Source organism: Melanerpes formicivorus, unplaced genomic scaffold (genome assembly GCF_026170545.1).
Source record: "Melanerpes formicivorus ecotype bairdi unplaced genomic scaffold, bMelFor1.0.p_v2 SCAF_21, whole genome shotgun sequence".
In the NCBI taxonomy this organism is placed as follows: domain Eukaryota; kingdom Metazoa; phylum Chordata; class Aves; order Piciformes; family Picidae; genus Melanerpes; species Melanerpes formicivorus.
The window spans coordinates 9,870,154-9,893,604 of NW_027142373.1; the positions used below are offsets into that span (position 1 = coordinate 9,870,154).

At 58.0% G+C, this 23,451-nt stretch overlaps 2 protein-coding genes across 10 annotated transcripts in view; both read left to right on the forward strand.

The window, feature by feature from the left end:
- Window positions 1–9,606, forward strand: part of PRPSAP1 (phosphoribosyl pyrophosphate synthetase associated protein 1) — a 33,671-nt gene extending 24,065 nt beyond the window's left edge. For all 7 annotated transcript variants that reach the window (XM_068151462.1, XM_068151460.1, XM_068151457.1 and 4 more), the window contains 5 exons: window positions 875–930; window positions 1,762–1,907; window positions 6,267–6,337; window positions 7,267–7,413; window positions 8,516–9,606. In XM_068151462.1, coding sequence (XP_068007563.1) covers window positions 875–930; window positions 1,762–1,907; window positions 6,267–6,337; window positions 7,267–7,413; window positions 8,516–8,674 — 579 coding nt within the window. In that variant the 3' untranslated portion in view covers window positions 8,675–9,606. The remainder of the gene's footprint in view (window positions 1–874; window positions 931–1,761; window positions 1,908–6,266; window positions 6,338–7,266; window positions 7,414–8,515) is intronic.
- A 2,509-nt stretch (window positions 9,607–12,115) lies between these two features.
- QRICH2 (glutamine rich 2) lies at window positions 12,116–22,803 on the forward strand. Of its 3 annotated transcripts, none has more exons than XM_068151464.1 (20): window positions 12,116–12,263; window positions 12,706–13,114; window positions 14,376–14,480; window positions 14,901–14,969; window positions 15,164–15,400; window positions 16,160–17,042; window positions 17,151–17,245; window positions 17,378–17,457; window positions 17,604–17,718; window positions 17,889–18,080; window positions 18,332–18,457; window positions 18,683–18,757; window positions 18,991–19,155; window positions 19,313–19,431; window positions 20,366–20,431; window positions 20,678–20,779; window positions 21,580–21,727; window positions 21,934–22,015; window positions 22,157–22,264; window positions 22,620–22,803. In XM_068151464.1, exons 2-20 carry the CDS (start codon window positions 12,788–12,790, stop codon window positions 22,700–22,702), a joined length of 3,177 nt encoding a protein of 1,058 aa, XP_068007565.1. In that variant the 5' UTR covers window positions 12,116–12,263; window positions 12,706–12,787; the 3' UTR covers window positions 22,703–22,803. The 3 variants fall into 3 exon arrangements, with proteins under 3 accessions (XP_068007565.1, XP_068007566.1, XP_068007567.1); XM_068151465.1 differs by having other exon boundaries at window positions 18,335–18,457; XM_068151466.1 differs by having other exon boundaries at window positions 17,889–18,062; window positions 18,335–18,457.
- Window positions 22,804–23,451: the final 648 nt, after the last annotated feature.

The following is a 23,451-nucleotide window of genomic DNA, read 5'->3' on the forward strand; positions in this document are numbered from 1 at the left end:
CTCAGGCAGTCACTCTGCTCAAGCATTACTTCACTTTTGGGGGGGGACACACACCTATTCCATGTTTCACAGGAAAGGGGGAAAAATGTTGTGCTGTGTGATTGTACCTGGATGGGAATTGGGCTCTTGGCCATAAGCGGGAGGGGAGCTTGGCTCTCTGTTATTTATGCTCCTGCCTCTAATCACCTTTTCAGTCCTGTGAGAGGGTCTCTGCTCGCCTTTTGTTCAGCACTGGATGTCTGGCTGCTCTGAATTATTGATAGACTTTGTCTTGGGCTGAGTGTAGGAATGCTGAGCACAGCGGGGCTGGGGGCAGGGCAGGGAGGTTTCATTTTCCATGTGCCAAGGATGATGATTTATGCCCACACTGGAAGAGCAGTCCCTGGGTTCAGACCTTGCCCTGCAGCTGCTCCATGTGGGGTAGGTTGAGCACTGTGAAGGTTCTCACCTTTGCCCATCTTGAACACAAGGCCAGTGCCTGCTCTGCCACAGGGTCTGGGGCTTAGCAGGCTGATGAGTGCCAGGGTCTGATACCTCTGGCCCCCAGATGCCATCACCACACTTTCCCCTTCCTTCCCTGCTCTGTGCCCTGTGTCTTCAACTCAGCACTGCAGACCACAGCTTGTGGGCACCAGCTGGGAAGGAGACAGAGGGCTGCAGCCCTGTGCAGAGCAGGGCCTGGAGCATTGTCTGTGCTAAACTTAGTGGTGTTGCCTTTGGGGCAGAACACAAAGCTGCTGGGGTTGGAAATGAGTGCAGGTGCCACAGAGCAAAGGTTTGGGGCTGGGGAGGGGTGGGATTGGTCAGCCATGTGTCAAAGCAGGTACTCACCAGTGAAAAGCTCTTGACTTAAATAACTCCTTCTCACTTCCAGATTCCAGATTACAGAAATGCAGTTATTGTAGCCAAATCTCCTGATGCAGCTAAAAGGTAAATGGATGCTTTACTGCCTGGTTAAAAGTAACTTGGGGAAGGTTTGGGGTGATGGGAAATGCACCAGGAAAGATATGGGAGAGTCACACATGGATCAGCTCTCTTCCACTCCCTGAAAGGAGGTTGTAGTGGGGTGAGGGTTGGTCTTTCCTCCCTAGGAGCAAGTGGTGGACAAGAGGAAATGGCCTGAAGTTGCACCAGGGTAGGTTTAGGTTGGGTACTAGAGGAAACGTCCTCACTGAAAGGGTTCTCAAAGACCAGAGCAGGCTCCCCAGGGAGGTGGTTGAATCCCCATCCACAGAGGAGTTCAAAAGACACAGAGATGTGGTGCTGAGGGACATGCTTTAGCACCAGCCTTGGTAGAGTTAGAGAATGGTTGGACTCAAGTGAACTTCAAGGTCTTTTCCAACCAAAATGATTCAGTGATATGGTCCCTAAGTCCTTTGTGGATGGGAACAGGATGGACACGGTGTGGGTGGGAGCTGAATTGTGCAGTCCCACCCCTGTGGGAATAAACTGGAGGTCTGTGCAGCTGCAGAGCTGGGTTCTTCCCTTGGTGCCAGGGTCAGACCTGCTGCATGAGTTTCAGCAGTGGCTGACCATCTCAGCAAGCACCCTGTGGAGCAGTACCAGGAGAGCTCTGCGGTGGAGCCAAGGGGCCGAGGGGGCTTCGGAATATTGAGGAGGATTGGAAAGTTGCTTCCAGCAAAGCTTCACGCTGGGGAACAGCCTTTGCTCGCCCTCTTGGGTCTGGGAGAGGTCTGCTGCACTGGGCTGTGAAGATGCATCAATGCAACATCTTCCTGACATGCCGTGGTCGTCCTGCAGGGCTCAGTCTTACGCCGAGAGACTTCGCCTGGGGCTGGCGGTGATCCACGGCGAGGCGCAGTGCACGGAGCAGGACATGGACGATGGAAGACACTCCCCTCCCATGGTCAAAAACGCCACTGTGCACCCTGGCCTGGAGCTGCCCTGTAAGAATCAGCTTCTCTGTGGGCACCAGCCACGTGGTTTGGGGGGGAAATGGCTGTTGGCTTGGCCGTGTAGGGGTAACCAAGCTGATGGCAGTTGGGCCGGTGGAACGTCTCTCGTGGGAAGGCCGCAGGAGAAGGCACAGAGGAAGCACCAGTGGTGTTCTCCTTGGCTCTGCCCACTCAGCAAGTGCCAGGTGACAACCTTCTGGTAAAGGTGGTGCCTTTGTAGCTCTCAGCAGCAAAATTCATGGAGCAAATGAAACAGGAAAGAAATGAGTGTGATTTCCATGAGTGTGAAGTGAGTGTGAGTGTGAAATGAGTGTGACTGCCATGGGAGCAGCCACTGGGGCAGGCTGCTGCCCCCACTGTGGAGGGGAGGGCTGCCTCTGACTTCTCCTCTTGCTGTACTCATTCCTAATGCTGGAAATTTTCTTCACCTTGGCAGCAAGGTGGTTGTGTTCCAGTCTCTGTTTTGAGAAGGTCTTGAGGTCTATGTGGCTTAGAGTGAAGAGGTTTTCTGAGAGCAGTGCTGAGCTCCTTCCTCTGTTCTTGCCATCTGTTGCAAAGCTGCTGGTTTGAGAGAAGAGAGCAAAGAGGCGGGGGGAAAAGGAGGAGGAAACCTGTGTTCTGAGAACTGCCAGCCCTCCTGCAACAGCAGCAGCCAAACAACAACAGTGCAGGCAAAATCCAGCTCCCCCTTGGAAGGATGTCAGCTGTTGGGAGGATGGTGGTGGGGCAGACCTGAGTGCAGTGGCTGTGGGAAGCACTCGTGCTGCTGCGTGTGGTAGGGACTGATGGCTCCATCATGCAGCCAAGCTTTGTGGTACCAGCAGTGGTGAGGGCTGCTGCTATGTGTCTCCTGCCTCTTTTGAAGTTCAGGGAGAGCATCCAGCCAGTTTGTGGGCAGGCTGTGAGGGGAGGCAAGTAAGACTGTAGGTGTTTTCCATGACCCCAGTCATCACTTGCTACAATACACCCAGTTAAACAATGCTGGTGAGCCTCTGCTTGGGCCTTGGGGGACAGGTGGGGTTTGGGAATGTAGTTTGGGGCTTCATCTTGATTGGCAAGGGGAATTTTTCACACCCTTCCAACAAACCAGGAATTTGCCTGGTTGCTCTTGGCCTTTCCCTTCCCCTCCCACACCGAAGAGGAGGCTGTCCTCCAAGATATCTCTAGCTGACATTCATCTGCTACCAGGGCATTGATAGGACTGCATGTTTATTTCCTACCTTTAAGGAAGCTCATCTGTGGGAGCTTGTGCTGCTAGAGAGCTCCCTAAGTGGTGGCTCACACAGAAGTGTGGCCTTGTCCAGTTTAGTTATTGCCCTAGTGGAAAATTCTTCTCAGTCCTCAGCTATGCAAACACAAACTGGTTTGCTGTGTCTCACCACTTGCCTATTTTATCTCCTGCAGACTGATGACCTTACATTCCTGCATGCCTAAGGCACACATGCAGCACAGTCAGGCTGTGGGTGAGATGTGGGGTGGGTGAGGGGGCAAACTTGTCCAAAACTCTCAGTAGAAAGTTGTTTTTTCTCTCCCCTTTTCTGTTCTGATGGGTAGCTGGGTTTGAGTGAGCTGAGCTCTGTTACTGGAGGTGCAGGATACCAAGGTAATATTTGTCTGGAAGCAGACTGCAAGCTTCTACTGCATCCTGGTTGTGTCACAGCCTCTTGCCACGGAGCTGCACTCTGCCAGGCAGAGGTGCAAATGCAGCCAGAGTGAGGAATGACAATGCTGCAAGTCTCTGTTCTTAGCCTCTCTGCTGTGCCTCCTTTCTTGTCCAGTTCAGTCTTTGGGACTTCCCATCTCAGGTGGCACATGAACCAAGGCCCTTGACCAGCTCTTCCTGCTGTGTGCACCTCACCAGCAGTCCCAGTGGTGTAAGGTCTGATGGCAGAGGGAAATCATCCAACTGGCTCTTGTCAACAGAAGTGGTTGTGATTGGGGCAGGGGGGCACTGGAAGGAGTGGGCTTGGCAGCCAGATGTCACCCTGCTGGCATTTGACAGCTCCCACCAGCAGTTTTATTCCTGTCCAAGCTAGATAATGAGCTAATAATGAATCTGAGCAGGTAGGTAGTGCCTGTAATTGAAACTTATGCTCTGTTTATCTCTTGTGATGCTTAATCTTTACTTTATTACAAACCCTCTTCCTTCTCCTGAGAGCATTTTGCCTTCAGGATGTAGATGTGGCTTTGCATTTGAGAGGAGCCTCAGAAGTCACAGTGCAGGGGAGGCTGGGCAGCCTGTGCTCCAAGGAGAAGTTAGCTCTTCACTCCAAGCCAGCTGCAAAACCTAAGGGTGAGTGGTGTAGCTTGGCTCAGAGCAGAGCTGTTGGTCACTTTCTGTGTACAGTTTGTGCAGGCTTCCAGAAAAGCAGGCTGGGGAGCAGGTTGTGGAGCTGGGCAGCAGCTCTCCATGGGAATCTTTGGAGCTGTGGTCCTTAAAATTGCTTTCCCTGGGTGTGAGTCACTCAGCCCAGCTGGGCTTGCACTCTGGGCATTCCCAGGCACTGGGGAGTTGTGGGGATAGCTCTGGAGCAGCCTGCCCTGCAGGATGGGGAGTTTCAGGTAGGATTTTTTTCCTGACCCAGGAGGGTCAGACAGGCTTTTTGACAAGCAATGACTTCTGCCTTGGTGCTGCTTGAGGATTCTATTGAAGTATGTTACCTTAAAGAGAAGAATCTTGCTACCTAGTTGTGTCCAGAACTCCTTGACACTTGAGAAGCCTCTGTGGCCAGAATCCTGGAGAGGCCTGAGCTTAGGAAGAGGAGGGATGCAGGGCACCTCAGTAGGAGACTTTGCTGTGCTCCCTGTAGAAAGCATAAAATCTTGGTGGGCCAAAAAACTGTTAGAAAATGCTGGATGCTCCTCTCTGCTTCAGTGGTCAGAGCAGCTCAGGTTATCACCTGGTGGCATATGGATGCCCACCACTGAGTTCTTTCCTTGCTGGGAGCTTTTGCTGCCTTCACTCTACAAACCAGCACCCTCTGGCAAGTGAGAGGTTTGCCCCTGATGGACACAGCAAAGTCTCTGGCCTGCATTGGAGGCTGATTGCAGTTTGGTGCAGGTCTGGAAGCTGTTACATCTGGATGCTGTCAGTGCATCCACATTCAGACTTTTTCATGCTTCAGGATAAAGGCTGCTCCTCAGGAAGCTTTGGCATGAGCCATGTCAGTGCAAATTTGGGTCAGGAAGGAGTGGATCCTTCACTTGCCAGTGCATCTCCTCAGCATGTGGCAGACAGCACAGCTCATCAGGGTATCCTTCTGCTTCCAGTGGCTGGTTGCACTGAGCTCCAGCTGTGGACTCTGTCCTGTTCTTTCTGTTAATCCACTTCAAAATAAATCAGCAAATTTCCTTGTGCAAGCTTCCTCTAAGCCTTCTTTGCCTGAGCAGGTGGTGTTAAGGTTCTTGCATGCTCTGAAAGCTTTGTGTGTGTGTGTGTGGAACGTGATAAGCCCTGTGAGGAGAGGCTGAGGGAGCTGGGGTTGCTCAGCCTGGAGAAGAGGAGGCTCAGGGGAGACCTTATTGCTCTCTACAACTACCTGAAGGGAGGTTGTAGCCAGGTGGGAGTTGGTCTCTTCTCCCAGGCAACCAGCCCCAGAACAAGAGGACACAGTCTCAAGCTGTGCCAGGGGAGGTTCAGGCTGGATGTTAGGAAGAAATTCTACACAGAGAGAGTGATTGCCCTTGGAATGTGCTGCCCAGGGCGGTGGTAGAGTCACCATCACTGGAGGTGTTTAGGAGGAGACTTGATAGGGTGCTTGGTTGAATGGTTTAGTTGATTAGGTGGTGTTGGGTGATAGGTTGGACTTGATGATCTTGAAGGTCTCTTCCAACCCGGTCTGGCCTAATCTATAAGAGAGGAAGCAAAGTGCAGTGCAGGTCTCAAATCCTTGGTATGGACTCCTGAGGCCAGCAGGTGAAAACCTGCACCTTGTAAGGCTATGTGGCCTTTGTTAGGGGCAGCTCAGAGAAGCCCATTTGTTGTTCCCAGTATGAGATCCCTCTTGTTTTTCCCCAGTCCTGTTCTGGAGCAGGAGGGAAGTCACTGCCCTTTGCTGGTTTGTGACTCTCCTCGCACAGGGATCTGTTAGAGGTTTGGATTTGTGCACTGGGAGGGCTCTGAAGTGCCCCCCAGAAACTGAGAGTTCCATCTTTGAGCAGCAGCACTCTTCATGTGAGGAGGAAGATGATGGTTACCCACTTGTGTGGGTGTCAGGGCAATGTAAAGCACATGTCTGTATCTGGGCATCAAGGCAAGACGCAGTCAAGGGCTGAGCCTCTCGTGTGGTGGAGCTGTTGTGGTTTGACTCAAGGCTAACTGACTTGAGCTTCTCTTTTCTTCTTCTGTAGTGATGATGGCCAAGGAGAAGCCACCAATAACTGTGGTTGGAGATGTTGGAGGAAGAATTGCCATCATTGTGGTATGAGTGTGATGGAGAGGAGGGTGGGGTGGCTTTCTCCTAGCATCTTGAGATGATTTATCCCAGAGAGTGGGAGGGACTGCCAGGGTAGTGAGGGGAACGTGGTTGTTACCACTGTTCTCTCCAGTTCTGCTGCTGGCTGTGGTTATTTCAGCTTACAGTTAAAAACCCTTCACACTTCAGCACTTTCATAGTATCACAGTATCAGTCAGGGTTGGAAGGCACCACAAGGATCATCTAGTTCCAACCCCCCTGCCATGGGCAGGGACACCCCACACTAGATCAGGCTGGTCGGAGCCACTTTAAACCCTGAAATCTCCTTGCTCCTTTAAATCTACAAATGTCATGTGCCTGCAAGGACTCAAGAAACCAAAGATGTGCAGAGAAATCTCCCAGAGTCTTTAAAAAACCCAACCTCACCCAACCAAAGGAGCTTGCTGAGCCTCTCATTCTTGCTGTGCCCTGCTGCAGTGTGTGTAATCAACACACAGCTACTGTCACTGTGAAAAAGCCACCTTGCTGAAGAGAAGCTCTGGATGTGCACAGGCATAGAATTGTCAGGGTTGGAAGGGACCTCAAGGATCAGCCAGTTCCAACCCCCCTGCCAGGCAGGGACACCTCACACTGGATCAGGTTACCCAGAGCCACATCCACCCTGGCCTTAAAAACCTCCAGGGATGAGGCTTCTACCACCTCCCTGGGCAACCTGGACTACCTTCTCTCCAAGACACAGTCTGTAAATCAGGGCAGTGTCCTTCACAGCTGTAAGCCATGCATGTGGCTGTCCATGCAGCTGAAGCAGGCAGGGGGTACTTCAGTCAGCTGTGTGCTGACCAAAGCTGCAGCACCTTGCAGGTCCGCTCCTGCTCTGCAGGCATTGGTTCAGCTTCTGGTTTTGAGCTGCTTTCTGTCTGTCTGTTTCTTCTCAGGATGACATCATTGATGATGTGGAGAGTTTTGTGGCTGCTGCAGAGATTCTGAAGGAGCGTGGAGCCTACAAGATCTTCGTGATGGCCACGCATGGGCTGCTGTCAGCAGATGCCCCCCGTCTGATAGAGGAGTCCTCCATCGATGAGGTGAGCCTGCTCCCTGGGCTGCAGGGCAAGGGCTCTGGCTTGAGAGAGGGCACCAAACCCCACACACTGATGGGCTTCTCCTGCCCCACAGCTCAGCTCTGAAGTGACTGCTTGCATCAGATGCTTTTGGTTAGCTGGCTCTCCATGGAAAAAAGCTAACCCAAAACCCCTGTGTGATGAGTGCTCGAGGTCAGATCTGCTCCTCTCTGTATCTTTTCTCCCCCAGTGCACAGATATTAGTCATCCCTGCCTGGGCACTTCCCTCACCACAGCTGGGTGCGTGTGACTGCTTTCTGAGTGCACAGACCTTCTGTCTGTCCTTCTGCCCCAGCCAGTGAGAGGCTGTTGGGTCCATTCAGAATGTCTTGAGTGATTCAAACCTCACCTTTAGGAGCACATGCAGGTCCTGTAGTGTCCAGAGAAGGGCCACAAGGATGAGCAGAGGGCTGGAGCCCCTCTCCTATGAGGACAGACTGAGAGAGTTGGGGCTGTTCAGTCTGGAGAAAATAAGGCTGTGAGGTGACCTCATTGTGGCCTTCCAGGATCTGAAGGGGGCTACAAGAAGGCTGGGGAGGGACTGCTCAGGATCTCAGGTAGTGATAGGACTAGGGGGAATGGAATGATGCTGGAGGTGGGGAGATTCAGGCTGGAGGTGAGGAGGAAGTTCTTTACCATGAAGCCCTGGAATGGGTTGTCTAGGGAGGTGGTTGAGGCCTCATCCCTGGAGGTGTTTAAGCCCAGGCTGGATGAGGCTCTGGGCAGCCTGATCTAGTGTGGGGTGTCCCTGTCCATGGCAGGGGGGTTGGAACTAGATGATCCTTGTGGTCCCTTCCAACCCTGACTGATACTATGATAAATGAACCAGCCTGTGTGGAGGTGACTGTTGTGGGGCAGTGGTTATGCCAGGGGCCTGTCATGTGAGGGGCAGATGGACAGTCACATGGGGGTAGACCATGTGTTTTAGTCTTTGTTTTCTAACGGGGAAGGATTTCCCCCCCTGAGCCCTGACAGCCAGTCCGCACCACCCGAGGGGCGGTAGGTGTTGGGTGAGGGAGCCTAGCAGCAGCACAGCTAATGGTCTGTTCTTCCTGGCACTCTGTAGGTGGTAGTAACCAACACAGTTCCTCACGAGGTGCAGAAGCTGCAGTGCCCCAAGATAAAGACTGTGGATATCAGTTTGATTCTCTCCGAAGCCATCCGACGGATCCACAACGGCGAGTCCATGGCCTATCTCTTCCGCAACATCACCGTCGACGACTAGACCCGGCCCTGCCCCTCTCCTGGCTTCCACAAGAGAAGGAAATATGCATGAAAAGGCAGTACCATACATTAGAGGCATAACACAACTCTTTATTCGTGTAGGGGCATGAGGGTTTGCAGAGTCTTGAGCCGTGAGATCTCATAGGTAGAAATCAACCTGACCAGCACTTTACAGGTGAATAGGAGCAGCCGCTGGCAGTGGGGAGGATCACATCTGAACAGAGAGAGGGGGAGCAGTGAGGTGCTGTGGAATTCTTGAGTTGCCTTTGTTTTTTTTTCTTTTCATACTATTATTTTTATTTCATAGTGTGCTCCCCATTGCCCTGTAGTTGGGGGAAAGAAAAGCCAAGCAGCTGCCAGCTTCTGAGAGGGGACTGGAGCCTGCGCACCGCTGCGTGCGGGCAGCCAGAGGAGACAGCCTGTGGGGGGAGCGTGCGGACGGGAGCGCTGGGCTGGGACGCTTGCTGCTGGCAGACCCGGTCAGCAGAGCAGCTCCCTGCCAGCTGAGTGTCCTCTCAGCTCCTGCACGGCACAGGGAGGACTTTCATCAGAGCTAAGCTAGTGGAACATCCAGGCAGGGCAGCTTAGGGCAGCCCGTTCCCTGGGCGGCTCACCCCCTGGTGTTGGGGCGCTGGGAACTGGCTGGCATGTGCCTCCCAGCAGGGCAAGGGGTGCTAGTTAATGTACTGGCCTTTTCATTTTGGGAGCCTTGGATCATTATTTGCTCTTCAGTGGCAAGTCACATGAGGGTCTAGGTCCTCACTCGAACGCTCGTCTGCGCTGCCAAAGCAGGCGCAGGGTTTGGAGCTGCCTGGGGCTGAGGAGTTGTTGTGTCAGAGTCTCGTGAGGGAGTTGGAACAGTATCTGCCTCTTAATGCAGCTGTGCTCTCCAAAACACTAACACTGCAATAAAAAGCATAGGATTTTTCAGTGGTGGTGCCTCCTGTCAACCCTGTGCTCCCTCAACAGCTGCTCTGTCAGTACTGTGGTGGTGCTGCTGTAACCGGGCTCCGTGGGCAGCCTCCAGCTGCCTTCCATTGGGAGGTAGGACTCACTGCTTGCTCCTTCCTGGAATGAGACACTAATCCTTGCCTGGAGGGGGATGCTTGAGAAAGCTGCAGAAGGTGCTCTGTCTCCAGGATGGTGAAAGAATAAAGTCCCAGAATCTGACTGTAGAATCACAGAATAGTTTGGTTTGGAAAGGACCTTAAAGATCGTGTAGTTTCAATCCCCCTGCCCTATTGCCATGGTCTTCCCTCTTACTGAGGCCAACAAACACACTCTACCACTTTCTAGCCTGCTGATGTAAAGAACAAACTCTGCTTGGAGGCTCAAAAGAGCACTGCTGTGGCTTGCAGGCAGTTGTTCAGTTTTGCTTATCCTTCAGCTTCTGCCTGCATCTTTCTCTTCAGCATCTGGAATGCACAGGATGCCAAGGGGCAGGCAGTGGCTCTGTAAGCAGGACAAGCCTTGAACACCAGGCAAACAAGCATGTCTTGTCAGGGGGAGGTTCTCCTGCAGAGCAGCATCATGTCTTGTAGCTGGTGGGGGTGCACACAAGCCCAGAGCGGTTGAGTCATCTCCAGTATCCAGCACAGATAAAACCTCCAAGCCAGATCCTGCCAGGGCTGTGCAAGGCAGGATGAGGCCTCAAGGCTGGTGATGGTTTCTCTGCCTTTTCCAAGCGATGTCATCAAGTCTCAGCTGCCCCCTGTGACCACAGTGTGGCTCCTTGGCCTGGTGGAGTAGCACAGTGCTCTAAGTGCTCCTGAGCAGGCTGACAAGTGTGTGAAGTGCTCACAGGTGTCTGTGTGCCCCCTTCTAAGTCACTGCTGGGCCATGCTCTTCACACTGGAAACCAGGGCTGAAATTTTGTGCAGTGTTGCTTTTTTCTCTCCTTCAGACCTTCCAGGAGCAAGGTCAGGCTGTGTGAAGTTGTCCTATCCAGGCTTGGTTTTGCTGGGCTGGGTTTGGGTAGAAACTGTGGAACCATGGCACTGGTCAGCAGAGGCTTCTGCCAGTGTCCCCTGGGTCATGCCCAAATCATCCACAGACTGAGTTCTCCTCAGGCCTCACTTCAAACCTTACCCTGACTGGAAGGCAAAAGCAGTTGGCAAAGCTGAAGCTAGGAGATGTTACATCTCAAGGTCCCAACCTGCTCTAGGGAAGCTGGCAGCCTGTGTTCACTGGGTCCTTAGGTCAGGGGAGATGGTGAGTTGAAGCTGGTGTACAGGAGAACACAGCATCTGTCCCATCTGACCCAGCCTGGACCAAGGTTGCCATCACCTCAGCATGGAACCTCCGCACTTACCTTCTGCCCCAGGATCCTGCCCCTGCTGTTGCTGTGCTGGCTTGGAGGGTTTTCAGCTTTTTCTGCTGGTCATGGGTGCTGCCTTAGCAAGCTTGAGCAGCCCCTGGGTGTAGATGAAGAGCTCCTGAGCCTGCAGCTCTGCCAGGTAACAGAGCTAAGGCCCAAGCTCCTTCCCACAGGGTCCGCTTCTTGCCTCAGTATGTCCTGTTCCAGTCTTAATCTTTCTACTCCCTCTTTGAACTCAAACCTCCCAGCCTGGAAAACACAGCCAGGGAGCAGATCTGTGTGGTTTGGGTGTAATGCCTGGAAATGGCTATCTTGTAACTTCTTGGAAGAGCAAGATCTCTGTTCTGTTTCCTGCTTGTCCCGCCTTGGAGATTGTCTTTGAGTGCCTCAAGCTCAGTGTTGTGACTGTGGGAGAGTCTGACCTGGAGCTTTCTAAGGGAGAAGAATCTTGTTGATTATTTTTGGAAGTGTTTGTCTCATGGATTTCTCAGCTTCAAAGATTTCTTTTACCCAGTGTCTGAGCACTTGACTTCCCAGGGTTGTCTGGAAGCATGTGTTGGTCTGCATTCCTTTTTCCCTGCTTACATGGTTCCCTGCTTGGGAGAGAGATGCTGGTAATCTATGTGCTGATCTGGTCAGCAGCAGCTTTCCACCATTCCCAGGTCCAAGAGAGGTAATGGAGGTGCTTCCTTGCTGGGCCTGCCTGCCCCCCCCGGAGGTTTCCAGACTGGACCAGGCTGTGCAACAGGCAGGGATCACAGAATCACAGACTGGTTTGGGATGGAAGGATCTTAAAGATCACAGAGTCACAGAATGCTCTGGAGTGGAAGGGACCCTTGACGGTCATCTTGTCCAACCCCCCTGCAGTGAGCAGGGATATCTTCAACTAGAGCAGCTTGGTCAGCGCCCCAGGCAACCTGGCCTTGACTGCTTCCAGGGATGGGGCATCCACCACTCCTCTGGACATCCTGCACCGGTGCCTCACTACCCTCACGGTGAAGATTTTGTCCCTCATACTTGATCTAAATCAAGTTGCCCCTCGTCCCATCACCACATCCCCCGTGGTCCATCCTCCGCACCTCCCTACGAGTGGCTCAGCCCTGGGCAGGGCCAGCTCAGGCTGGGAAGAAGCCGCCGGTCCCCGGGCATGGCCGCAGCTGTGGTCAGCGGGAGCAGTTCGGCTGTTAAAGCTGAAAAGGCTGCGGGAAGCGGCCGGGGCTGGGACCGGCGGCGGCTGTCGCCTGGCAACGGGAGACGCTAAAGTGTTCCCCCGGTAAGCAGGGACACGCCCACAGCGGGCTCGGCCAATGGGCGGCGGGGAAGGGCGGATGCTGACCAATGAGGAAGAAGGGGCGGGCTCAGAGCGCGGGGCGGGTCTCTGGCTGCGGCTGAGGCGCCGGAGGGAGCTGGGCTCCGGGTGCGGGTCCGGGGAGGGGGTTCAGGCCGGGAAGAGGCTTCAGAGTTGGGAGAGCGGCGCTGGGAGCTGCATGGGGACAGCTCCAGGGGCGAGGGGAGCCGGCTGTAGGGCTATAGGCGGCCGGGGAAGGAGGAAATGGCGCAGACCCCAGCAAGCGCTGCCCTCGGGGGGAGCACCCAGCCACGCAGCGCTGCTCCCGCTGCTTGGGTCTGGGTGGGGTTTGGATGCTTTCTGTGGTGAAGGGGTATGGAGGAGCAGGAGGAAGGCTGCCAGCTGCCCGTCTCTTTCACCCACCCAGGCGTCCTCACAGTGGGTGGAAGGTCTCCTGACTGCACCCCTGCCGGCGTCCGACTCGAGTGCTCTGGGACAGGGCGGCAGCGATGGCTCAGGTCACCCTGTCCCAGCTGCTGGACCTCGCCATCGGGACGCCCGAGATCGGTGCTGTCAACTTCCCGACGCTGCACAGCCTGCTGCAGGCCATACTGAGGCACCTGGGCCTGCTGGACCTGACTGCCCAGGAGGTCCTTGTGGGGGAACAGCAACCTGCCAAGGCAACCCCCAGAGAAAAAGGGGGACAGGGCAGAGGCACAGGCTACAGGCCACTTGCCCCTGAGGACTCACTGCAGGAGACCACAAGCAGCCCCCAGGTCGCTGACATGGACCAGATGAAGAAGAAGATTGAAGCAAATGAGAATGGCATCTCCAAGGTAGAGGCTCTTCCCCGACCCCTGGCTGCTCCCCCATGAGACATCCCTTGCTCCAGGGTCTGCACCAAGGTGGTGCTGGCCTTAGGCCAAGGTCTGGTTCAAGGCCAAGCTCATGGTGGCATGTGGGGCTTGACTGTAGGAAAGGGATGGAGATTTGGGGAGGAAGAGGTGGGGCTGAAATGCTGCTCTGGTTGTTCTGGGTCCTCCTCACATTGCCATCAGTAAGTCATGGTGAATCTGATACAGCACTTGGTGCCCTTGGCTCTGCCAGCCAGAGGCTCAGCACCTGAGGAAGTCCAGTCCTACCACCCTCACCATTCCTCCCTTCCCCACTCCTGACCTATAGCCAGGTGCTGTGTCTGCTCCTCAAGCAGCTGAAAGGCTCTGTCAGCACCTTAAGGGCTCCATCTCCTGCCACACAATCCCTTGGCTTGCCAGAGGGGTAAACCCAGCTCTGGTGGGGACTGGAGAGGAACCTCATCCTACACAGCACTGAGTTGCTTGTGGCCATGTTTCACCTGAGCATCCCCAGGAGGAAGAAACAAGCTCAGGTTCCAGGAGAGGGCCACCCTCAGTGCTGCCTCAGGATGGCTCCTGCCAGGGCTGGGACACAAGGAGAGTTGAGCTGGGACACAAGGGAGGTTTCCCTGGGCAGCTGAGCAGGGAGCACTAATCCTGCTTGGGGCAGCACTCATCCTGCTTTGTTAGCAGTGCTTACTGCTGCCCTGCTGGGCCAGGCTGTGGTTGGGAGGGTGGCAGCAGCTCTTTGCCCTGGGCAGGTGCTTGGGGCAGCACTCATCCTGCTTTGTTAGCAGTGCTTACTGCTGCCCTGCTGGGCCAGGCTGTGGTTGGGAGGGTGGCAGCAGCTCTTTGCCCTGGGCAGGTGCTTGGGGCAGCACTCATCCTGCTTTGTTAGCAGTGCTTACTGCTGCCCTGCTGGGCCAGACTGTGGTTGGGAGGGTGGCAGTGGCTCTTGGCCCTTTGGCTCCCCTTCAGTGGTCTGCCATGGAGTCTGGTGGAGGCAGGCAGGGCTGGATCCATCCCTGCTGAGTCAGGCTGTGCAATAACTCCCCTTCAAGGGAGGGTTGAGGGTCTCTGGGGAGCTTCTGCCCCTTCTTGGCTGTTGAAGACATGATGAACGGTAAATGCTGCCCACAGTCCCTGTGCTGCCCCTCTGTTCTGTGCAGACCACAGAGGGATAAAGGTCCAGGTCACCAAGGACCCTCCCCTGGGGCTCACCCCTGCCACCTCCTTCTCCTAGGCCATGGCTGTCTCCCGTGGTCTCCTTGAGGAGATCGATGGGCTGAAGGCAGCACAGTCCCACATGGAAGAGGACATCCGGACGATTCAGGAGGCCCTTGGCCTGGTGAGCTGCCACCACTGCCCCCAGGTGGGAGCTGGGCCCCCTCCCTGCCCCTCTCCCTGTCACCCCACCCGGTAGCCCTGCATGTCCCTCAGCATGAAGACCACCAGGAGGGAAGAGTCAGAAGGGTGACCCAAGGGCTCTCGGCAAACTCCACCTGGAGCAATCCACCCAGTGCTGCCTGGGGAGGTCAGAGGTGGGCTCTGTTGGCTGCAGTCAGGCCAGACTAGAGGTACCTGGCTGATGCCAGGGCACTTTGTAACAAACCAGCCCTGAAACCACAAAGGTGGGGGCTGGGGAGGAGGGGACACAAAGATCTACCCACACAACACAGCCACAGCCCTGCCCAGCATCCCTCTGCCTTGTGCCCAAGTTAATTTGTGGATGGTCCTGATTGCTGTCCCTCTCCTTGCCCCACTCCAGGGGAAGTTCCAGGATGGGACTGGCCAGCTGCCCAGCCTTCATGAGCAGACATCCTTGGATGATGATGTGGTATGGCCATGAGCACAGCTGGATCCTGCATGGGGACAGGAGGAGGCCGTGTCCCTGATTCTCTTGGTGTTCTCCATATCAGGGCATGGTCTGCAGCAGTGCTGGGCAATGATGCTGGGGGAGGTCAGAGCTCCTGTGAGCTTCATTCTCCCAGCTCTGTGTCCATGACTGATCCTGATCCCTTTCTTCCCCAGAAAAACCTGAAGGAAAGGCTGAGCCTCTACCCAGCCCCAGAGGAGGTGAGCAACATGGTGCGCTGGGAGGTGCTGGAGGATTGCCTGGTGAGCAGCAAAGCTGGAGGTGGAGAAGGAGATGGAGAAGGAGATGTAGAAAGTGATGGAGAAAGAGGAGAAGGAGAAGGAGATGGAGAAAGAGAAAGAAAGAAAGGAGACAGAAAAAAAGGAGGAGGAGGAGGCCGAGGGCTGCCAGCGGTGAGTGCTGGGGCACCCCAGCTGCAGGAGTGGGACCAAGTGGGACTGAAGTCCCCAGCACCTCCAGCCCCTGCACACCCCAGGGCCTCTGTGGAAGATTGCTCAGCACTTCTCTCCCTGCACCTCCCACCAGGAGGCAGGACCTGGGATGGGCAGAGCCAGGTCCTCCCCTGGTTAACGGAACTCCTCCATCATCCCTGCCATTGACCACCAACCACAGCCTCTCCATGGGGCAAGTGAGCCAGAACCCAGAACCTAGAACCCTTGGGGTGACCACACAGCTCCATGTCCTTGCTCAGTGTTGGGCAGGACCACGGTTCCCTGGCCTCCCAGTCACTCTGGGTCCGTCAGGGAGGAGCAGGGAACCAGAGTGGAATGTTTTGGAGCAAATCCTGGCACCTGACCTTCAGATGGTTTCCACCTGGGGCTGCTGCTCCTGAAGTGCAGGTGCAGCCTGTTGGGTTGGGAAGTGGCTCTGGTGCAGCAGGTCTGAGGTTCTGAGTCCCATTGCTAGAAGAAAAGAAATGCCTGGTTGTTGTGTCAGGTGGCATCAGAGGGGTGTTTGCTGATCCACTGCTGAAATGACTCCACAGACACAGAGCTATCTGAAGGGCTAAGGGCTCCTGAGGGGGCTCCACAGGGTCACCAAAATCTTTGCCTTTGAGTTCAGCTGTCTGGGGACAGGGCAGGGGGCCCTGAGTCTGCCCTTGCTGCTGCACTTCTGCCATAAACCTTCTCCCTTGTCCCTCCTATTCCCAGGAGGGCAGTGGGGCACAGGCTGCCCCCGCTGAGCCCATCCCTTCAGACGTGGACACCCCGCAGCGGGCAAGCTCAGACCCGGAGCTAAAGGAAGCAGGGACACAGCCTGCACCCAGGCCCAGCAAAAGCACCAGCAAGAGGACTCCAGGAACACAGCCTGGCTCCCTGGGGAAGCAAGCAGGGGTGCAGAAAGCACCAGTGACCCCTGAGAAGCAGCCAGCTGCTCCCTCGGATCAGACACGGACTTCTGATGCCAGTGCTGCTACCCCGGGGACACAGCCAGGGTCTCCTGACACCAAGACCTCCACCCCAGGCACGCACCCAGGGTCCCCTGGCACCAAGACCACCACCCCAGGCACACACCCAGGGTCCCCTGACATCCAGACCACCACCCCAGGGATGCAGCCAGCACCTGCAGGCACCCAAGAAGCAGGAGGAGCAGGGGTTCAGCCAAGCCCCCCCTCCCCGGAGCCCAGCCTTCCGAGTGCTGAGAAAGTCCCTGCTGAGGCCACCCCCGGCGCCCTGGGGACACAGAGGGATGCTACCAGCCTCAAGGCAGGAGGCAAGGCTTCGTCCAGCACACAGCTCGCCCAGACAGGCCACCCAGGGGTGGGGACCCTCTCCCCGCCAGCCCAGGGGGTGGAGAAGCTCCTTGGCGCCGATCACGGGGCCGTGCCCCCTGCCCAAGAGCCCGAGGTGCAGGGGGGGGGCGCGGGCTCCGTCAGCGCCCCCGAGCGCTACGCAGAGACGGTGGAGGCTCTGCGGCAGATCGGGCAGCTCACACACCTCTACACGGCCCTGAAGGAGCAGGTGGACCACCTGCAGGACACCAAGCTGGAAGCCTCCGAGGCTGAGAAGCTGCACCTGCTCTTCCCAGAGGGAGGTGAGAGCCCTGGGGGAGCCTGCCGAGGGCTCATCACACCTGCAGCCTGGCCCCAAGGGTGGGGCTCCCTTCACTGACCCTGTGAACTCTTGGATCGCGTCCCTCTAGGCCAAGAGAGCATCACCAGCATCCTGGCTGGCCTCCAGGGACAGGTGGCCTCCCTGCAGGGCCTGGTCAGTGACCTGCAGGATGAGAAGGAGAAGGTGAGTGGTGGCAGTCCCTGAGGGGGCTGTGAGGATGCCAGAGGGGGTTGGACTAGGAGGGAGCAGCTGGAAAGCCTCTGTGCTGGGGTGACACAGGGACTGTGCCCTGACTGCCACCACCACCATTCACAGATCAGGCAGCTGGAGGATGCTCTTGGAAAGATGGAGGCAGCTGGAGCAGATGCCAGTGACCAGAGCACCCTGAAACTGGAGTAAAAGGATGGGAGAGGGTTTCCAACCCTGTTGGGCTGCAAGGGACCATGGCAGGGTGGGAGAACCCCAGTTTGGGGAGCAAGGGACCTCCCACGAGCGGCCCCTCAGAGGCTAAGCCTGCCTTTGTCCCTCTCTCACTGGCCAGGTCCACACTGGAGGAGATAAAGCAGGAGCTGAAGGAGCTGAGAGAGCATCAGGAGATGACCAAAGCCATGCTGGAGCAGTTGGTGACCAAGACATCTGAGCAGCTGCAGGAGCAGGTGAGGTCTGGAGGGAAGACTTCCACCACCCCCCAGACCGGTGGGAGGGTCCTGGTGGAGGTCTCAGCTCTCTCTCCCGTCTGGATGTGACCATCGAGCTTCCACAGCACCCAGGTCTGTTGGCCACATCCATCCCATCTCAGAGCTGATTCCTCTGCCCTCTCCTGCAGCTGGACAAGCTGAGGGAGATGGTGGCGGGCATGGGGCAGGAGCAGGCAGCATGCCCCATGTGCAGCACAGACATCAGCGTGCAGGTGGCACAGCTCCTCCAGCGCTATGAGAAGCTCCAGGAGCTGGTGGACTCCTTCACATCACAGCAGCCAGTGGGCAAGATGATGAAACAGGTGCCAGGGAGGAGTCAGGTAGGGAGAGGCTGCCGTGGGGCGCTTGGAAGTGGGTTAGTGGACCACTCCACCTGGGTGTTCTTTGCTGTAAGAGGGGGGAGCTCCTCACTGCCCCCACGTTGGCTTGTACAAGTCAGCAGCAGGCAAGGAGGCTAAATGCAAATGTCCTGCTGGCACCTGTGGCCACCAGCTGAGTAACCTGGCTCTGTCCCCATGGGGCATCCAGACTCTCCTTGCATGGCACCACCTTGTCATCTTCCTCCTGGAAGCAGGATGAGGAGCTGCTGAAGCACATCCAGGCCACCGTTGTGCACCTGCAAGGGGACTATGAGAAGCTCAGCTCTGTCACAGGGAACCTTGTGGATGACCATCACCAGAAGCAGAAAGATATTGAGGTAGGTGGCTGAAACCCCCAGGGGGTCAGAACATCTTCCAGGCAGACCCCAGCCTGGGGACCACAAGGCCTTTGTCCCCTTGGCCACATTCTGGCAGCTCTGTAGATGCTCAAAGTACCTTTCCTGGAGGATTTGGGGGTGGGAGGGGGAGCAGGGGGTGCTGGGCTGGTGAGGAGGCAGCTCCAACCCCACCGTGGTGTCATGAGATGCTTTCTCTGTTGGAAGGCTCTGTTCCAGTCCCTGGAGAGGCTGGAGAAGGAAAAGGTGGACAAGGAGGACCTGCTGCTGGGGATCGATGTGGTAAGGCCTCAAGGGACCCCAGCACCAGCCAAGGGGGCCCTGGGCAGTGGCAGAACCAGCCTGGGTGGAGGGAGGATTTCCAGCCTGACAATGGGGCCCTCACCAGGTGCCTTCAGCTGGCGGAGTGAGCAGGGGCAGGTGGCTACTTGTCCCTCTCCTCCTGACACGAGCTGTCCCTGCCCATCTTGCCTCCACCCCTTCCCCACCCTCCTGCTGCCTCTCCCTGTGGCTAGAAAGCCGACAAGAGCGCCCTGGCCAGCAAGGTCAATCGCAGCCAGTTTGATGCCAGCATGGAGAGGCTGAACCAGGTGATCCAGGAGATGCTCAGCAGGGTGACAGGCCAGGAGCAGGGCTGGCACCAGGTCCAGCAGCAGCTCACTGAGGAGCTGGGCTCCAAGGTGAGGGGTGGCTGGTGCCTGCCACGCTACGCTGGCACCTTCGGGCGGCAGCAGCCTGAGGCGGCGTCCCTGCCAGGATCGATGCCCACCCCCCGGCTTTGCCCTGGGGGTGCCACGTCCTGAGGTGGGGCAGCTGCCTGAGGGGGTGTGCCCACAGCTGGACCGCCTGGAGCTGGGCCCATTCCGGCAGCAGCTGGAGGAGCACTGGAAGAGCAGCCTGGAGAAGATCAGGAAGGGCTCAGGAACAGAGGCAGACGATGCGGCTGGGATTAAGAAGTGAGTGCTTTAGGGACAGCACTTACCCTCTTCCCTCCAGCTACCCTGGCTGGTGCCCACAGGGTGCCCTGGCATTGCGCCAGTCCTAGTCATTGCCCTGTGGGGGTGCTGGGAAAGCAGCTGTGCTTTCTCCTCCCGCCAGGAGCAGGTTCAGTGGCACAAGCAGGGGACAACTGCAGGGCAGAGCACTCCTGACCCAAACCTGGGGTGTGGAGCAAGGGTTGGGGACACTGGCTCCTCCCCCAGGGAAGGGTGCCACATGGAGCTGGGTTGTGACCTGCCCTCCTGGCAAGGCACAGGGGCTAATGAGTGCTGACACAGCAATAAACCAGTGCCAGGGCTGGCTCAGCTGGCAGGCATGGGCACCTGCACCCCCATGGAGGTGCCAGCAGGGCCAAGGTGAGCATGTCCCAGTCCTGTGGGCAGCTGCCACAAAGCTTGTCCTCAAAACCATGGGCATACTGCATCCCTCAGGCCTGCCATTTGGTGCCAGGCTGGGAGCAGCCCACCCCAGCAAGAGGTAGAGGAACCCCTCCCCCATTTGGTCCTTGCCAGCACTCCCAGTTCCCATAGAACCGGGGTGCTGTGGGTGCCCATGGGAGCAGTTCCCACAGTGGTGATGGAGTTTGGGGGTGATCACTCCTGTGGATTCTCTGGTGCCTAATACAAGGTGGAGATTGTCCTGAGTGGGAGCCCACAAACAACTGCTCCCCCCCATCATAGCCCCTGTGCTTTGTAAGCAGCCAGCAGGCTGGCACCGTGCCGGGGTGGGGAGGACAAAACAGCCTCAGCCCCCCACGGCTCCCCTGCGACCACCACAACTCACTACAGCCAAGTGCCCAGCAGCTTGCTGCTGCCCACCAGCTGTCTGCATGCTGGCAGTGCCCTGTGCCCCACCCAGAGCTCACCCAGCCCTTTTTTTTACCTACCTCAGGCAGCTGCTGAACCACTTCCACTGTGTGTCCTGTGACCGGCCCCTCAACATGCTGGTGCCTGGCCCGTGAGTAGCACCCGCCGCTGGGCGGCACGGGGGGTGGGTGCTGGCAGTGCCCTGCTGTGCCAGGCACAGGCCTTAGGGTGCCTGCCTAGGGACTCTGACCCTGCCGAGCCCCCTCTGCAGTCCTGGCTGCAAGCCAGGGCACAGGCACCCTCCCTGGCGAGGGGGTGCCAGCTCAGGGGGTGCCAGCTCCTGGGCTGCCCCAAGCCAAGGTGGGGTGTTCATCACCTGCCCCCTTGCCCTCCCCAGGCTGGCAGCCACCATCCCCTCCATGCCCTCGCTGCCCTCCCGCCTCACTGGGGACCTCCAGGCCATCCTTCAGCAGGAGCAAGCACAGCAGCACAGCCACAGGTGGGGGACACGGGGACCCAGCCCCAGCCACGGCAGGGCAAGGTGGTGGCCCTGCCCCACTGAGGGTGGGGGCAGAGGGGCCTGAGGAGGACAGGGGGGCAGAGATGTGCTGTGGAGGGCCACTCGTGCTGGCCCCAGGGCTGTGGGGTGTTCCAGCCCCACCTGCCTAGCCCAGGTCAGTGCCAACATGTGCTGAGTTGTGTCTGGTCTCAGCCTGACCCCAGGCTTGGTGGGGTGTTGGATGCCTGCTGTGAAATGAGTCCTTGAAGGGAAGCCCTGCAGCTGGGACAGCTCCTGCCTCCTGCTGCCCTTTGCCTAGGGAGCAGGGACCTGAATGAGACCTACAAGAAGGCTGGGGAGGGACTGTGGGGATGGGACAAGGGCAATGGTTTGAAGCCAGAGCAGGGGAGACTGGGACTGGACAGCAGGAAGCAGCTCTTTACTGTGAGGGTGGTGGAACACCGGCACAGGCTGCTCAGAGGCCCCATCCCCGGAAACATTCAAGGCCAGGCTTGCTGGGGCTCTGGGCAGCCTGCTCTGGCTGGGGATGTCCCTGCTCACTGCACAGGGCTTGCCCTGGATGACCTCTAGAGAGCCCTTCAAGCCAAACCCTTCTGATGCCCTTCAGTGGCCACGGGGGCGGGGAAAGAGCAGATCCAGCCAGCCTGGCCGGGCATGGGGCCCCTGCAGCTGTGGAGGGGAGCTGGGAGGGACATATCCCACTGGGGAGCACCCCCTGGCCCCCTCCCACGGGGTGTGAGGGTGCCAGGCACCGAGCATCCCTGTGCCCTGTCCCGCAGGGAGCAGGTGGGTGAGGGCAGGTACCCCACCGTGCCACGGCACTGCGGGGGCCAGCACACCCTCACCCAGCGCCTGCAGCGCTGCCAGCCGCTCCACAGCCTGCCCCCTGGCACCCCACAGCCGCTCCACGCCACGCTGCACGCCCAGGTACGGCTGAGGGCGGCCGGGGCGAGGCTGGGAAGGGGATGCTGAGCGTCCGGGGGTGATCCGGCCTCAGCTGCCCCGGGGGGTGCCGGGGCGGGGGGTGCCGGGGCGGGGGGTGCCGGGGCGGGGGGTGCCGGGGCGGGGGGTGCCGGGGCGGGGGGTGCCGGCCCGGGCCCCGCCTTGCAGCCGGCTCCTCCTCTCCTTCCCAGCGCAACCCGACGGAGCTGCTGGGGCAGGATGGACACATCTACAGGGGCCAGCAGGAGCCGCCGCTGCCCGAGGGCAAGGAGGGTACGGCCATGGGGAGGGCACCCGGGGGGTGTGAAGGGGACAGTGGGGCGGGCAGGGCACACAGGGGGTGCCAGCTTCACCCCCACCTGTGCTCCCCCTGGCGCTCCCCACTTCGGACCCCTCTGCCCTCTCTCCTGCCAGGCTTCCAGAGGGGCAAGGCCAGGCTGCCCCCGAGGCAGGGGGACACCCAGGACACCGTTCGCCTGCTCTCACGGCCCCAGAGCGCTGGGCCCTTGCTCGGCCAGGCAGGTATGGCCCTGCCAGGGCACTGGGCTGGGAGAGGGCAACCTGCTGCCACCGCGGGGGTCTGTGCCCGCTGCTGGGCAGGGGGGGATAGGAGTCCGGGGTGGGATGGGGAGGGGTGGATCAGGATGGAGGGGTGGCACTGGCAGATGGGGCAACTGGTCCCTGTGCTGGAGCAAGAGGAAGGTCCTGGCCGCTGTGGGACAGCAGCCTGGCTGCTTCAGGCTGGGGACCAGGAGCCTGGCTCTGGCTGCCTCTGGCTGGGCAGTTGCCTCCACTGCCTGCCCCAGGCTGGACTGGCAGAGCTGCCCACAACCAGGGCCTGCCTGCAGGGGGGCTAACGTGTGCCCCATGCCCCCAGGCACCCCCTCCTCAGCGGAGCAGCGCCCAGCCTCGTCCCACGGACACCTCTCCCAGGCATCAGGACTCTTCCCCCAGGTCTAGCCCCCACAGGATGGATCCAGCACTACAGCAGCCCGGAACTACCCCAGCCCCTGCCACCAAGCAGGCAAGCAAGCAGCTCCAGCCTGTAGCAATAAAGGGCAATAGGCAGACAAGAGCCTGTCTGGCCTGAGTGGGGTGGCCCTGGGTCGGGATCTTCCCATCGTGCAGGAGGGGTGGCAGCAGCCCTCAGCCTGCAGCAGCAGCAGCAGCAGCCCTCAGCCTGCAGCAGCTTGGCACCAGAGGAGCTGAAAATGGCCCCTGCCCAGCACCCCACCCCACCCCTCCAGGGTCTGGGCTAGCTCTGGGCTAGCCCTGATACCTCTCTGGCCACCACAAGCCCTACTTGGCACCAATGGCCACTGAGCTTGTGGCCCCAAAGATGATGTGGAGGAGCTGGGTGGTACAGCTTGAGGGTGATGATGCCCAGCTGCTGCTGAAGGCAGTGGGGAATGGGGACCTGGGTGGGAAGGGCAGCAGCAGGACACAGCTGCCACTCTAAGCTCAGTGGTTTGCTGTGGCTGATCCCAAGGGATGAACATCTCCAGGCTGATTTCCTTGTTTCCTGGTGGATAAACTCCCTCTCTCACCCCCTTGTCCCTCTTCCAGTGCTGCCCAGCTCAGAGCAGCTACTTCTTCCCACCTCTGGAGCAGAGCATGACCAGCCCTTCCCTGTCCCCAGCCTGGGGGACACAAGTCCCTTCCTTTCTTTGTGCCACCCTCATGGTTTGGGGCTGCTTTTCCTCAGCCCC

Coding starts and splice junctions, on each gene's coding strand:
- QRICH2 (XM_068151464.1), top strand. CDS start 12,788: ATGGCTCAGGTCACCCTGTCCCAGCTGCTGGACCTCGCCATCGGGACG. Junction 18,458..18,682: donor AGAAGCAGAAAGATATTGAG/GTAGGTGGCTGA, acceptor CTCTGTTGGAAG/GCTCTGTTCCAGTCCCTGGA. Junction 20,780..21,579: donor GCACAGCAGCACAGCCACAG/GTGGGGGACACG, acceptor CCTGTCCCGCAG/GGAGCAGGTGGGTGAGGGCA.